General features: G+C 44.3%; 1 protein-coding gene across 1 annotated transcript in view; it reads left to right on the forward strand.

Annotated features, from left to right (window-relative positions):
• Positions 1 to 262: 262 nt before the first annotated feature.
• Positions 263 to 16,521, forward strand: part of PLEKHN1 (pleckstrin homology domain containing N1) — a 40,943-nt gene continuing 24,684 nt past the window's right edge. The window contains exons 1-2 of the mRNA XM_075279672.1: positions 263 to 392; positions 6,484 to 6,583. Of these exons, the coding sequence (XP_075135773.1) occupies positions 310 to 392; positions 6,484 to 6,583 (183 nt within the window). The 5' untranslated portion in view covers positions 263 to 309. The remainder of the gene's footprint in view (positions 393 to 6,483; positions 6,584 to 16,521) is intronic.

Consider the following 16,521-nt stretch of genomic DNA (forward strand, 5'->3'; position numbering starts at 1 on the left):
AAGTCACAGTAGCCCCAGCCTTAGTAAAGTCCCCCTAAGTGGCCATCTCAGGACCTGTCCCTCCCAGCAGGTGATGTCTTCCAGCAGGGACATGATGGGGTAATTACTTAGCCCTCCTCCCCCCGTCACACAGAGCTGACAGCCCCTGTCCACAGTGTGCAGCAGAGTGCTGAGCAGGGAGCGGGTGTGTGCCCGGGCAGGGCAGCCTGCGGTGAGATTGCTCACAGGGTGACACCCACATTACACCCGGCTGAGCGGAAGTGGGGATGAGGCTGAGCTCAGTGTGTGTCAGGAGAGCAAGTGGGAAGGATGGGGAACCTGAGCTGTGTCCCGCAACCTCACCGCCAGCTGAGATACTCCTTCTCCAGGAAGAACTCCCTGCAAGGAAAAGAGTAAGTCACACTGCAAGTGTAATAACTACATACCTGTATGTGAGGAGGCAGTCATACTATACATGTGTCTGTACATGCTATATGTATGTGATAGTATACTACTATGTAATAACTGCTAGGGAAAAGAGTAAGTCACACTACAAGTGTCAGCACATGCTACATGTTTGTGGTAGTATACTATGTAATAACTATATACCTATGTCTGGGGAGAAAGTCATACTACAAGTGTCAGCACATGCTACATGTATGTGGTAGTATACTATGTAATAACTGCTGGGGAAAAGAGTAAGTCACATTACAAGTGTCAGCACATGCTATATCTATGTGATAGTATAATAACTACATACAGTACCTATATGTGAGGAGACAGTCATACTACATGTGTCAGTACATGCTACATGTATGTTGTAGTATAATAACTACATACCTATATGTGAGGAGGCAGTCATACTACATGTGTGAGTAAATGCTATATGTATGTGATAGTATACTATGTAATAACTGCTAGAGAAAAGAGTAAGTCACACTGCAAGTGTCAGTACATGCTACATGTATGTGATAGTATAATAACTATATACCTATATGTGAGGAGGCAGTCATACTACATGTGTCAGCCCATGCTATGTGTATGTGGTAGTATAATAACTACTTACCTATATGTGAGAAGTAAGTCAGACTACATGTGTCAGTAAATGCTATATATATGTGATAGTATGCTATGTAATAACTACTGAGGAAAAGAGTGTCACACTACATGTGTCAGAATAGTGTATGTGATAGTATTCTATGTAATAACTACTGGGGAAAGAGTAAGACTACATATGTCAGTACATGCTACATGCATATGTGTTAGTATGCTATATAATAACTGCATACCTATGTATGAGGAGAAAGACATACTACAAGCTAACTACATGTACATGCTATGTGTATGTTATAGTATCATATGTAATCAATTCCTACCTATGTGTGAAGCAAAGAATTACAGGCTGGCTACATGTGTCAGTACATGTTATATACTGTATATATGTGATTTGTATGCTATGAAATAACTTCCTACCTATGTCTGGGGAAAAAAAGTCATACTACTTAATGTAATCCGTGTGTCAGATCATACTATAGATGTCATAGCCATATAATAATTTCATACCTGTCAGAGCATTCTACATAATAACTTCTCATCTATGTGTCATTATCTGTATGATCACATATAATCTTCATATCCCTATGGCTGATCACAATGCTTCATCACTGATGCTACTTCACTTGATGTATTGTGTGTGTGTGTATGTATATATATATATATATATATATATATATATATATTACACACACACACACTATGATTTTTGACAGTCTTCATGCTACTACCCCTATGTCTATCCGCATACTACACAACAATGTCATGCCTATCTGCTCAGCTACAATCTTCATGTCTCTATATGATCAGTGCTCTATAACTTTGTATACTGTATCATTCTTATTCCTTATGCTTGTGTCTTTTGCACTATATAACTGTATATGTAATGGATGTGTCTATGGTTGTGGTCGGGTCGTTCTGTTCCCATTAGGGAGAATCATTGTGTTTTTAGTTAGTGGTTGATCATGTGACCTGTATATACCTGTGGTAAGAATCACATTAGTTCTGTATATTGTGCACTTGTATATCCATCTTTATTAATATAATGACATTACAGCTATGTCTGATCACAGGGTGCACACAGGTCCTACAGATTTTAGGGACTCTGGTCACTTCCCAGTCTGGTGAGAGAGACTCTAATGATCCAGTATAATTGACCATAGAAGATCTGCGCTCGGCTACAATGGTCTGTGACCTATTATACAGGGTACATGGTAATTTCGAGGAGAACTGAGCAGAGGTTTGTGGAAAAGTTTCTGTAGTCCGTTGAGAGTTGGGCAGAAGTGACTTGGAGTTGGTTTCTTTGTATCAGGTCTATTTGCATATCTATTGTATGTTTTGGAGGGGGGGGGGGAACCAGATAGTTTAGCCTGAAGATTAAGAAACTTTGTAACACTTAAGATGCCCATACACGCTCCTTGTTTGTTGGCAGATTCCCTTGTTACTGTAGGAATCTGGCAAGGATCTTGTGTAACGTTACTGGCAGACCCCTCTGACTGGGGGGTGGGTGGGGGTGGAATATAGTTTTGGGAGAATTCCCTTTGGAGCCGTCCTGCAGCCCTCCGCAGACATAACTTGTCATTTTGCCTGAGCTGAACATGTGTGTTCATATAGAAGGGGGGAGGCGATGGTGAGAACTGCCAGCTCAAGAATTTTTCGGATGCCAGTTGTGCTCGGCGGAATGGCTGCCACTTAATACTTGAAGAGTCCCTGTAGACGGTCCTAAATATTGGAATGGCTTCTCTTCCCATCTACTTATGCGGGGAACCATTGAAAGGCGCACAGAGATCTTAAAAAGTTTCCTAAAAACCTTTCTAACTATCCTTAGGTCCAGCGCAGGCGCCATTGTTAGCTTGTGACATATCGTACACGAGTGTCCGTGTGTCGAGATGTCACCGCTATTTATCCTAAAGATGTAATTCTTTACGACAAGGTTAATTTGATATAGTTTAAAGGGTGACTGAACTTTAACCCCTGCCTTCCTCCCAAAAAACGATAATGCCTTTACCACACCAACGGTTTATAATTAGTCTCTAAGCAGTTAGAATACAGGGACAATTAACCCCCAGGGGTCTGCCCATCCCCCAGCCCCAGTTTGTTACTACTGTAGACAATGACTTGTCTTAATTGTAGTACAATAGAAGCTGTGAACGGCCATCACATGTACTCATGGGGTGTGAAGGATTTGGGGAAAAGGTGTATCATGACCTTGAGAAAGTTGGGTGGATTTAAAAATAAGATATTATATTCTCATTATTCTGTTTGATGGACTGTCCAGGATTAGAATTTAAGAAGAGTTTACTTTTTGTTTTTCCTTAGAAACAGTGCCCCTCTTATCCATAGGTTGTGTTTGGTATTGCAGCCCAGTTCCATTGTCATGAGGCTCATATACCAAACCCTATTCGTGGCTGACAGAGGTTCTTTGAGGCTAAGGCCTGGTTCACATCTGCGTTGGGGAGTCTGCATGGGGATCCCCCTGAACGGATTACCGAACGCATTGGCAAGCGGTGTGCGGTGAAGCACACGGACCCCTTGGACTATAATGGGGTCTATGTGCTTTCCGCGCGGTGTCCGCACGAGTCATGTGGACAAGAAAACAGATTGTGAAGTACTTTTCTGTCCACATGTACCGCATTATAGTCTATGGGGTCCATGTGCTTTCACTGCACACTGCTTGCCAATGCATTCGGTAGTCTGTTCAGGGACGGGGACGACTCCCCGAATGGATTACTGAACGCAGATGTGAACCGGTCCTAAGGCCATAAACTCATCACACAGTGTTTTTCATAACGTTTTCCTCTACAGACTTTCCACCATTGTTACACCTATACAGATAACGCCCCCATTCCCTCAGGTATAATTGACATGCTGCGATTTTCAAAAACGCGGATTCTTTTACAAACGCAGATTTTTCCGCTACAGATTTTTTTTCTGCAATGTGTGAATGGGGTTAGCCAGAATCCTATTCACTTAGCAGGTAATGTAAAACTCAGCAATTTTTTTGCAACGTGGGCCCTATTCACATCTACATTCGGGTTTCCATTTGAGGAGTCTGCTTGGGGAAGAGAACTGAAACTTATAGGCATTAAAAAGCGGTTAGTTATGAAACCCGCGGACCCCATAGACTATAATGGGGTCCATGTGGTTTCCGCACAAAACATGCGGAGAGAAGTCCTACGAGCAGTATTTTTCTCTCCGCATGTTTCGTGCGGAAACTGCATGGACCCCATTATAGTCTATGGGGTCTTCGGGTTTCCTTAGTTAACCGGTTTTTTAATACATATAGGTTTCTGTTCAGGGGGTCCCTGAACGGAAACCCGAATGCAGATGTGAACTGAGCCTAAGGCTAACTCACCCTTTTTGACAGAGGAATGGTAATGCCCAGTTGTCATTTTATTTGTAAATTTCTAGGAAGAAGGAGGGCGGGTTCACATCTGCGTCCGGTCTCCGATTTAGCCAATCCTGACGGTTTTTGTCTTCTGCCCTGAGAAACTGGACAGGGGATGCAAACCCGGCGGTCAGTTTTCACTTGAATGGGTTTGCAAAGATGACTTCCCGTGTGCGTCTTCTGCCTCTCCGCAGCGAAACCTTTTTTTTTAACCGGACGCAAAGTCCTGCAATATCCAACTTTGTGTCCTGCTAAAAAAAAACGGTTTCGCAGCGGACAGGCATAAGATGCACATGGGCGGTCACTTTGCAAACCCATTCAAGTGAATGGGTTTGAAAACTGACCGCCGGGTTTACGTCCCCCGTCCAATTTCTTGGGGCAGAAGACGGATTGGCTAAAGTGGAGACCGGGCGCAGATGTGATCCCACCCTAACTCTACGTTGTCCGGTTCCTCTGTTATAAGAAAAGATGATCCAGAATTGTTATATTATAGGAAATGCAAGAATTTGCTGGAGGTGACAGGTCCTCCGTATACTTAAGACCACCCCCAACCATGATAGTATAGACTTTTTGCAGAGCATCGGAGGTTTCCCGCATGGTACTTAAAGGAAGGAGTGATCTTAGACTTGGGTATGAATTTCTGTTGACCTAGCAATTTCTCTCCTTGGCAGCCTGAGCGCTGTAAGATATCGCTATGTCTGCCCGAGCCCTGTCTGAGTAGGTGACTTCTCTCCAAGTCAAATATTAAATGACCCTCCCATTTGGGAATTGCCAGGTCCCGGCAGGGCAGGGGTGGAGTGCACGCTCTTATCTGCTCTTACTCACTCTGACCTGTCTCTTTACCGCCTGTGTCATGTTTACCTGTGATCCATGCTTCATGTGAAAAATTCCAGCAGCCTTGTAGCGATTGCTGCAATGTTTATGGCGGCCATTAAAATCCTCTTATCAGTTTACTTATTGCCCCAGGTTTTGTGTGGGCTTAGAAATAATAGTCAGACCACAATAAAAGCAATCAATGTTTCGGATTCCGTTTGCAGAATTCTTAACGTCTAAATAATTTCTTTTGCTTTATCCATTTATATAGTGGCCACATAGTCAGAGAATGTCAACGCTTGTGATGTCCCCATTGGGCGCACAATATGAATTCCAAATTAAGCTGGCGGTATGTTTTGGAAGTATGGGAGAAAATCGGAGTACCCGCAGATCGGAAACCCGGGCAGATACAGGGAGCGTATACAAATGAATTGACCATGGTTGGAGTCGAACTCAGGGCCCTAGCTTTGCAAGTTTATTTTACCTATGGAAATGCACCCTGGAGACTTGTAGGGGGGGGGGGGGGGACATAAGACACAGCAGAAAAGCAGTGAAATTGTAAGAGTTTGGTGCTTTTCTTTCTGCCGCAGTTCCAAGGACCTCTACAAGGAGTTTGTATGTTCTCCCCGTGTTTGTGTCGGTTTCCTCCGGGTACTCCAGTTTCCTCCCACGCTCCAAAAACATACCGATGATGAAATTGGTAGCCCCCCCTAGATGGGGGACAAAGTTATTAACCCATCTTCACCAGTTTTTTAGCATACATAGGTGTCAATGTGAGGCATCTTTGGTGTACAGATCTTTCTTAAAGATGTGAAGATTGGCCACATTATTTCTTCTAAAACTATAGCCTATGGCCAGCGGAAGACGTCTAGCTTCTTGAAGTTTAGCGCAATCGCAAGGACTCGTGGTTTACAGTTCTCCATGCGTGATCATACCGGATCAAAAAATTTCACCATGACTGACTTTTTTATCAAAAATTTAACTGGACGGATGGCAAGAAAAGCAGACGATGGCAAAAACCCAAGGAGAATGTTAGCCAGGGCGGCCGCGGGGATACGTACGACTTGTCATAACAATGTGAAGCTGTTCTTGACACATGGGCTCATAACCGTTTATTATAGGTCATAAAGTGTTAATGTTTTTGTAGCCACCGGTGTCAGCCTGACATTTCATAATAACATTGATGTATGCCTGGTGGTGAAGGGATGCCATGCAGCTGTCTCATCCGTCCTCTCATCCTCTCTTCGCAGGCAGGACAGCAGAACAAAGTGGACGTATTTGTTTGGGAACGAAAGTGGCGCTGGGAGAGTGACCCATACCGACAACATTCTGCACTATATCCCCGGAAAGGTAAGCACTTGAGTACCTTACTATATATACTCATGGCATATCAATCTGCTGGGCAAGGAGGGGTTAAGTCTGCTCCCGGTCTTATCTGCTGTGTACATTTCTCTACATACTTGGAATTTGGGATAGGCTGCCAGTATATTCCTCACTCCTCAGTATTCCCGTAGGAAAGGCGTTGTATAATATGACCATATTGTTCAGCATAATTCACTTACATACATAGGCGTCAGTGTTTTAAAGGGTACCTGCGCTTTTGGGGCTGTAGCCGTGACCCTCCCCCAACCCAAGTCTCAGTCAGTTACTGGCTGAACAGGTATTTCTGTATATTGATGGTGAGATCTGGGAATCGTGGGAACAGGAATTGTAAGGAATGGTTTGGCTTCTTTTTAGTTTTTGATGATGATTTTTTCTAAACAAAAAGCGCCGGAAATCCTCTTTCTAGCTGGGGCTCCAAGGGCTGGAAACGCCGCAGAAAAAATTGCGGCGTTTTACAGAACTTGCAAGTGGATGGGATACATTTTACAGTATTTACAAAGTGTATGGGATTCATTCGAATCCCATCCCCACTTTGCGGAAAAAATCGCAACACGGACATGCTGCGATTTCCACAACCATCACGGTTTTGAAAATTGCAGCATGTCAATTATATCTACGGAAACGCCAGCGGCTTCCCCGTATATATAATTGTAACAGTTTGCGGAGGAAAACTCTGTGAACTTTCTGTTCAAAGTGCTGCAGGAAGAACTGTGATGCGTTCACGCATTCCGCAGCGCTTTAGCTCTGTGTTTCCCACCCCTGGGGCCTTAGCTTAAAGCATTTCTCCAGATCTTCTGCTCTTTTTTTCCACATCTCGATCACTGCAGCTTTCCATAAGAGTTCCAAAGGGTCAGTACACATGGAGTTTTTTGGCAGCGGATTTTGACGCGGAATCCGCCTCAAAATCCACTGTCAAAACTGACTTCAGTGGGAGCCGCTCGCTTCTTTTTTCCGATAGCTAGTAGTGGAAAAAAGAAGTGAGATGAGTCTTCTTGCCACGGGTTCTGTGTCTCGAGACTTCCTCCCGATTAGGCCCATTCATTTGGGCCTAATCCGGGGCAGAATGAGGCGACAGGATGCCGGTGCACTGCACTGGCATCCCATTGCGTCTAGATCTGTGTAATGTTCACGCGTGGAATGCAAATTCCGCTGTGTGGACTTAACCAAAAGTGGGAACTAGAGATGAGCGAGTCCAGTTTCGAATAGCACGCACCCATAGGAATGAATGGACGCAGCCAACACGCAGGGAGTTAAGCGGCCGGCCGCTGGCAAAAGTCTGCGTGCCGGCCGCTTCCATTCATTCGTATGGGTGCGTGCTATTTGAAACAGTACTCGCTCATCTCTAGTGGGAACACTTTTGGCAATGTTGGCTGTTTTTGAGATCCTTGCAAGACCTCAGACTTCAGGTGATTGTGGGATGATCTCTTCCCTAAGGAAACCCGCGGACCCTATAGTCTATAATGAGTTTTGTTTGGTTTCCGCATGAAAAATGCGGAGAGAAAAGTGCCGCTTGTAGGAGTTTTCGCTCCACAAATTTCATGCAGATAGGTGAATGGCATGGCCCAAACGCAGATGTGAACTGAGCCTTAGCTCCTGGAATGTTCTTAAAGGCAATGTGGCTTATTTTTTTTTAAACGATTTTAATATTAAACATATTTTTAAAGAATTTACAGAAAATGTACTATACCCTGCAATTTGCCCTATGACCACTAGGAGTAATAATAGACAGACGTTTGCCAGTTCTGTATGGGGTTTTCTCCGCAGCAGTCACCTCATTTACTCTCTGCAGTTCAAGTCCGTCGGGGGAACCTGAACAATGTAGCGTCTAAGTCTACAGTTTACGTTCCTGTCCGTACAAAATTATGTCACAAGGGATTGGCAGCTCTGCTTACTCCAAAATCTTCTATAGGTATAAGACTTTTCTTACCCGTTGGGCTTGAGTTGATGTTTACAGAGGCAGTATGTTGCCTATAGTGTATAAGCACCATGTGGCGGCACCTGTTTATTTCTAGCATGTTATTCATGCATAGCCGGGTATATGTATTTAGTATTAAGGGGAACAAGTAAGAGTCTTATTAGTTTGAGCAGGTGATGGCCACGGCTTACCCAGACCATGGCACGCCGACATTGTAGGGAAACTACCGTGAAGCCAGGATTTCGTCACGCCTTCCTTAAAGCATTGAGACATTCATTCTCACTAGTAAAATCTTCAGGGCTGTTCTTCTCCATACTGGTAATGTGCGCACACAGACACGCTTCATTAACTCTTTACTACTTGTAAACCTATGAAGAGGTTAATGCTGTGACGCAAGGAGGGGCGTAATGTGAATACTGTGGGGGAAACCATATTGTGTAAAATGTTTTGGGGCACAATGGGATGGGTGTATTCATTTTACTAATAAAATGAATACGCCCATCCCATTGTGCCCCATTCTGACCCAAAACATTTTACAGAATAGGATAAGGGGACAGTAAACATACAGTGAGCAGCTAATACAATAAAATCTAGTATAAACTCATGTCCTGATCTTGGACCGCCATTGGTTCCATAACAAAAGTCGTGTTCTATAGAATAGCAGAACCCTACTATAAGTTTCTTGGTCTGGAAGTCATTGCCATGCTACGCATTTTTACAAACAATCCCTCGATCCCTGTAGGGTTCCACTTCGAGGAGTCAATCTATTGCCAGTTTTTGACGACACGTTTGCTTTTGGCAGACAGGCGTGCTTGGATTATTTCAGGAGAACTTTGTCAAATGAAAACAATGGATCGATATACGTGTAAGATGCCAAAGTGCTTTCAGGTTCCGGCCCCCCGTATATAGAGAGAGCCTAGGGGACAGGTCAAGCAGCGGGATTGTTTTGCAGCACCTGGCTGGTTTCATTGTATGAGTCAGCCTGTCTGCTCTGCGGTTTCAGTGTAGTATATCTCAGTCGTACAGGCAGCTGACATGGAAATCTGCTGACCTGGCTGTCTTGGTGCCAGACTTTCACTTAAGAAGTTGCATTGTCTCAATATTTGTAGACACCTCTGACAAGGAGCTGGTATGTTTACATGTTGGTATAGGAATTAACTATACCTGTACATTGGACGAATGGGTGAAAATACAGAAATATCGCATAGTACGTGGAAACTAAGTAACAAATCTGAAGACCTGTCTTTTATGCAGATGTTGGTGTACCACCTGCCTCGCCAGCTTCTGCTTCCCGTATGTTAGATTGATATGTTACAGTATTACTATACTCCTATATACAGTCTATACATAAGAGGGATGAGTCAATGTGATGTGCGCAGAGTCTCACCAGATGCCACTGGTCCTGTTTGGCTCAGGGGCATACGATCTAATTGCATGCAGTTTTGCCACCTACATCTGGGGCTAATTTGGACAATAGACCTTTGCCCTCGGTCATGAACAGCATGGTTTTGTTATCTGTGACTAATTCCAATGGGTTATTCACCTTTGGATGATTCCAGCAAATGTGCCGCAGGGATATTACCTGCTTTGCCTTTTGGATATGTCCTACACAAATACATCTGTCTTTCCGCAGGGGATAGAGTGACAGGGTGGTAGTACTGTTCTGTAACCTTTAGAGGGGCAGAAGTATTTACGGTAGGTTGGACATAACATGGCTGGTTATTTCAATGTGTGCAGCATGGTGGCTTGGTGGTTAATACCGTCCCCAGATTTGACCAAGGACGACCTCTGCATGGACCTTGTATGTTCTCCCGGTGTATGCATGGGGTTTCCCCGAGTACTCAGATTTTCTGCCACGTGCCAAAAATGTACTGACAGGAACCTTTGAAGAAAATAGCCCTCGTGGGTGTTGGGGATGAGTGTCTATAGGACACAAACTAACTCCTCTCTACAATTTATGAGATAAGTCAATTGCAAATGTATGGCTGCAATTTCATGCAACAGAAAATAAAATTGTAGCTTTCATTTATATTGTGAGATAATATGAGAGAGTTTCTCTGTATCCATTGAGTTTGAAGGAAACTGTATGGCTCTTCTAAAGTTATCCTATAGACGCCATGGATTCCCCTTCAGACTCATTTACATTGGCCTGATAAGCTGATTGAAAGCACTATTGGACAGGGCATAGGAACGATTGTTGCCCAAAATGCCCTGAAATCGGCCCATCCATTAGGACCTTAAAGGGATTATTCAATATAACCCGTTTTTGGTAAGGAGGCCAGGGAAGATGGAGCAAAAAAAAAATCCAAGCTCTCCTATCCTGGTGTCTCCCGCCTTTGTCTAGTCCTGCTACTCCCGGGTCTTGCTTTGGCGGAAGTGACTGTTGAGACCAATCGGCAGCCTAAGGAAAGGACTCCAGTCACTGTATCCAGGACTATACAGCGTAGAGCGGCACCTCTCAAATGTTTGCGTAATTCCTGGGACTTTTGGGGCCTGGGCCATCTGAATAACCTTCCAAGCCCTTGTGCCCATGACCATTCCCGTATTCATGTCACATAGCCATAGAAAGATGTTTCATGTCCCTTTGTGTGTCACCATATTGCTATTTGGAGGAGTATCTCCATAATACAGCATAAAATGGCACAGGTACAGATATTTAATGTAATCCGAGCACAGTCATTGCATGAGGCCATAGATCTTATGTATATACTCCTGTATCGGAGCCAAGAATGTGCCGAGATGGCATGTTGATCAAATTACATTAAATTACATGAAATTACAAGATGGCTGCCTCGCAATATGGTTGCTCATTTATTATTATTTTTTGGTTCTTTATAATTGCAGTTACTTAGTGGTTCAGCCCTTCGACAAAATCCGTACATGTGCAGACAGTTTATCACGGCACGTTCCACCAGTCTCGGAACCAGATGAGTGAGTTTTCCATTGATAGAAAAGGCAACTCCTCTACGAATTCTAATTAAAGGGCAATTATCTGGATTCTTTCATGGACGGCCAAAAGCAAGAGGATGGTGACCGGGAGCATGTTTGCTTTTGTTGCAACCTTGTAGGGAGGAAGGGGTGTTAGTAATATGGCTTGTTGTCTTTGACATCACAACATGATATTGTTTCCTCTCCGCACTGTTTAGTCATCTGTCTGTCATAGGAAGGAGTGGTATGAGAACTTACCTAGACGTCTGCTCGGGTCACTCACCTCTGCTCTGTACATCTTGATTCATGGCTCTGGAAAGATCCTGTTTCCAATTTCTCTCCTTCTGGGTGATCCACCGTTCCTTGAAATGTAATCGTGTGGGCTTTCAGAGAAAAGGGTGTGAAACACAAGTAGGGTGACCACACCTTCTCCAGAAGCTCATATCCTGGGAAAGGAGATTTACTAAGGATGTTACGAAAAACAAAAATCAAGGGTTATTGCCTCACATTCAGACTAATGGAGTTTTCCCATGAAACTCTTCTTTTGAGGTCAATTGGAGTGGTCAATGGACCTTCACCAGTCTCATCATAAGACTCCAGTGGGTGTCAGATGGAGGTTCCTTGGACTGTCCAGAAAAACAGTTTCTGGGGAGTCCTCAAACAACCCCCTAAACCCATAGTAGTCTTCAAATGTAGGTGTCTTCTGCTGGACCATTATTGTGTTTAGAGTCTCGGCCCCCGGAAGATTGTCTTGTACTCTGGTGGGCCAGCCTGACCCACACTTTATATATGGCAAGTCTAGTTGTTATGTTTTGAGTCTTTCTTTTTGTATTGAAGGTCATTGGAAAGATTTGGTCCATAATAAGATCATGCTGGGGCAACACGGTGGCTCAGTGGTTAGCACTGTAACCTTGCAGCACTGGAGTACTGGGTTCAAATCCTGCCAGGAACAACATCTGCAAGGAGTTTGTATGTTCTCCCCGAGTTTGCGTGGATTTCCTCCCATTCTACAAAGACATACTGATAGGGAAAAAAAATGTAGATTGTGGTCCCTATATGGGACTCACAATCTACAATAAAAGAAAATAAGATCATGCTTTGGTCTGTTCATTAGTTCTAAATGTCGGCGTTTATGGTTTTATCCTTTAGCAACCGATCAAGACATAGGACTGTCACCAATAAAATGGTTAAGAACATCTTCAAAATCTGCAACTTTTTTATATTCCAAAAATTATTTAATTTTTAATTGTCTGCAAACTTAAGTATGGATATGTTCATGGGAAACCTCTTTAACGTGATAGTAATGGCTGATGTCACGTAGAAATAAGGGTCCTTTGTTTCATCCTTTGTGAGACAAGAAGGTGTGTGGTGTAGCAGCATAGGGCTCGTTCACACGGGGCAAGAGGCGGCGGTTTCTGACGCCAAATCCACCTCAGAATCCACCCCCTCACAATAGAGGTCTATGTAGACCGTTAGCTTCCTTTTTACCTTGAGCCGGAACATACAAAAGAAGCGAGCTGCCCTTTCTTCAGGTGGATTCTGCGGCTGAGTCAGCCCCGGCGTCCGCCTCGTAACAGCACCCTCCGGACTAGGCCCATTCATTTGGGCCTACTCCGGAGCGGGAAGCCGCTACAGTTGATGATGCGGCTTCCCCCAGGACCAAAATACGCAGTCCCGTGCCCCGTGTGAACGAGGCCTTGCTCCCCTTTTCCTATTGAGAACACATGCATGGTCGTCTCAACTTGCACGTGTATTGGGAGACTGGGAGGAATAGCTCTTGATAAGCCTTTGGCCTATGGCTGTCTAAAGTGAATACCCAGCGTTCTTTTATGGGGTGGATTATGATGGGCCAAGTAAAACCAAGAGCCTGCCAGGAAGCCATAGGGTATAAAGGACCACCGCATCACCCACCACCCATATCCTATTGATAGAGATAGGAGCCATCTGTCAGTGTACTGGAGTGGGGTCCTGCTGGTTATTATCTTCATGACCTGTATAAGGAGGTACTTGTGTCCTGGATTCATTTGCCAGGAGATCTGTCTCTGACTGATTTGCTTACAGAAGGCTGTGTATGTTGACACATGTCGCACACTCCAGCTGTGGCAGCGGCAGGGTGACTCCAGCAGCCATCAGCTGGGGTGTCAGACTAATCTCTTTTATTTGAAGTCATGGCTGAGCGCTGTTGGAGCTGAGCTCGCTGCACCTTTTGTTTTCCCACTGACTGTGCTCTGCTTTGTGGCTCCATTTAGGCTGAGCGAAACGTGTTAGGAGGGTCATTTACTTCCTTTCCTCACTTTTGTTATTTAGGTTTATGGGAGTCGTGTAGGATCTTTGATTTTCTGAAAACTTAGTAATGTTGCAAGTTGGAATAATCACTAGATTTCGTTATGGAAAATTGGTATCGGTCCTCTGTGTGAACCTGCTCTTAGACCGTGCCCATGTGTGGCAGAATAGCTGCACAACGACAGCAATTTATAGTACAAGGGCACGTGGACCTGAAAAATTCTGCATGCATGTCGGAGCATAATGGTTTTACGAACTGTGGCTTGTTCCTTTTGTTGTAGAAATGCTGCAAATTTTCATTGTAGCTTTTACCCTTTTGCAATAAAAGTGAAATTTTTGGCAAATCCGCAACAAAATCTGAAAATTGGCCATTTTGTCTGGATCTGTCCTTATGTTCTCTCACCATAAACCTATTTATCTGGTATGTTACGGCTCACGGAAAAAAGAAGCAAGTTGCTGCCCTTTCTTCAGGCGGATCCCGCTGCTGATTCAACCCCGGCGTCCGACTTGTGGCAGCACCCTCCGGACTAGGCGCATTCATCCGGGCCTACTCCGAAGCGGGAAGCCGTGACTGTCGGAAGCCGCAACAGTCGCATTCTGGTCCTATTCTGCCGCAGCTTCCCGCATCAAAATCAGGACCAAAATACACGGTCACTAGCCCCGTGTGAACGAAGCCTAAGACTACAAAGATCAGCAGAATGTAGACGGTCCCTTCACTGTAGTATCCGCCATAGTTTTGTCCTTATGAGTATGGCTGTGCCTAGTACGCTAGGTCAACCCTGACCACTTAAAGGGGTTGTCCAGCCACAGGAAGTTTCCTCCTCTCCTATCCATAGGATGGGGGTAACTTTCTGATCTACTGGGACTCCCAAAGACATTGAGAATTTCTAATGGGGACCACTGGAGATGGCCGAATGCTTGCTCTGCTTTCTCTGGTTGACCCTATTGAAGTGATCATGTGCACTGGTCGTAACTCGGGGGTAAAGCTCCCCAGTTCTCAAAATCAGTGGAGGGGTATTCACTCAGTAAATATATTACAAAGTGTCTTTTATTCCCCTGTACTTGTCATTCATGAAAATTGTTTTTAAAGTTGGAGGTATACTTTATATGGACTGTCCTGCAGTACTAGGCGCTGTCACAGTTATTAAGGTCACTACTAGAGATGAGCGAGTATATTCGATCGAATACCTCCCCTCCATAGACATTAAAAAGGCGCCAGGGGAGGTTGGAGGGGAAATGAATATTTCCCGTCTTTCCGCGTGGTATTCGACTGAGTACACCAATAACTATGCAAATGGTGGTTTTCGATCAAATACTACTCGCTCATCACCCGACAGCCCTACCCTACCTGATCCCCATCAATCATACACTATACATAAAAATCCTAGCGTAAAAACTCTAAATATTACTTGTGGGAGGGGAATCCTGTTATCCCCAGGACTCTGCCCACTGCTGTGTATATAGCATGGCATATATTCATCTTCTTTCTTCCCTTCATTTGCTGCCTGAGAGCTTTTAGCAGCTTCTGTAAAACTCGTCCTGTCCTTGAAACCTTCTTTAGAATAATCCGGCAGTAACACTCCATCGCTTTAATTGGTTTTGGCCTATTGTCCACTTTATACATCCACATTCTAACATCTTCCACAAAGTGTCAGGAGGAGGCCCCTCACCCGCTGGGACCGATCAATGTTCCGGGCATAATGGCAATGTTCAATAGGTGGGATCTGTTGACTCAGGAGATTTATTTGGGACAAGTGTGTCTTGTTCCGACGTACTCGTAACACAAAGCTCTCCTCTTAAACCTTACCCCAACTCTATAAAGTTACCCATCTTCTAGCAGGGTTTGAGCTTTATCATGTTTTCTTCTCCATTCAGTTTTGTCTTTGTTTGATCCACACTCACAGTGACAGCTGAACGTTAGGCCTCATGCACTTAGCCGCAATTTTATCCACCAGCCTATACACTTCAATGGGGTCATATACACACAGCCGTAGTTTTTGTGCGTCGCATCCGGGCCTTATTTAAGAGCTGCAAATACTGGAGTGGATGCGGCACAAGCCATTCAATAGAATGAATGGGTCACTAAAGACTATGGATAACTCCTTATACTGATTCGGGTGATTATTATTGGGAGGTAATATGGCTGCGGGTATGAGCCCCCAGTATCGGAACACATTGGTTGATGCGTGAAAGGTGATCATGTTGGTTTCCTGTAATGATACCTCTTTTTATGTCTCTGATATATGGCAGATCTTTGCAGTCCCTGCAGATCTGTAGATTGGAGTTTTGCGCATTCCTTGGTGGGGTGGAACGTTCCTTTCCCTCGTTCCACATTCCAATTCCAGTTGATCCAGTATCTATTGCCAGGCCTTGGCTGGAGTCTGACGAACCTGACAATTGCTAGGACAGATGTCTCCAGAACTGTGATACAATGTGGAATTGTGGGCTGGCGTTGGTGGGTGTGAGACAATCGCCCAGTTACACACTTCATTAAACTATAGCTATTAACTTTTTAGTTTTCTGACCTATCATTGAGAGATCTTTATAGGTTATCTGGGCATTTGCAGATCGTAGTATCTAAACTTCTATTTCTAAAGGGTTAGGTTGATGTTGAACACTGACCCACCAAGAGACTGAGGGTTTGGTATCCCAGATAGCCCTCTTTTAATATCTGTGGCCGCAATAAAAATGAAAAGACATTAACACAGTGGTTAGTGCTGGAATCCTGGGTTCAAATCCTGCCAAGGACAACATCTGCAGGGAGTTTGTATGTTCTCCC

This window comes from Leptodactylus fuscus, chromosome 6 (genome assembly GCF_031893055.1).
Source record: "Leptodactylus fuscus isolate aLepFus1 chromosome 6, aLepFus1.hap2, whole genome shotgun sequence".
Taxonomy (NCBI): Eukaryota; Metazoa; Chordata; class Amphibia; order Anura; family Leptodactylidae; genus Leptodactylus; species Leptodactylus fuscus.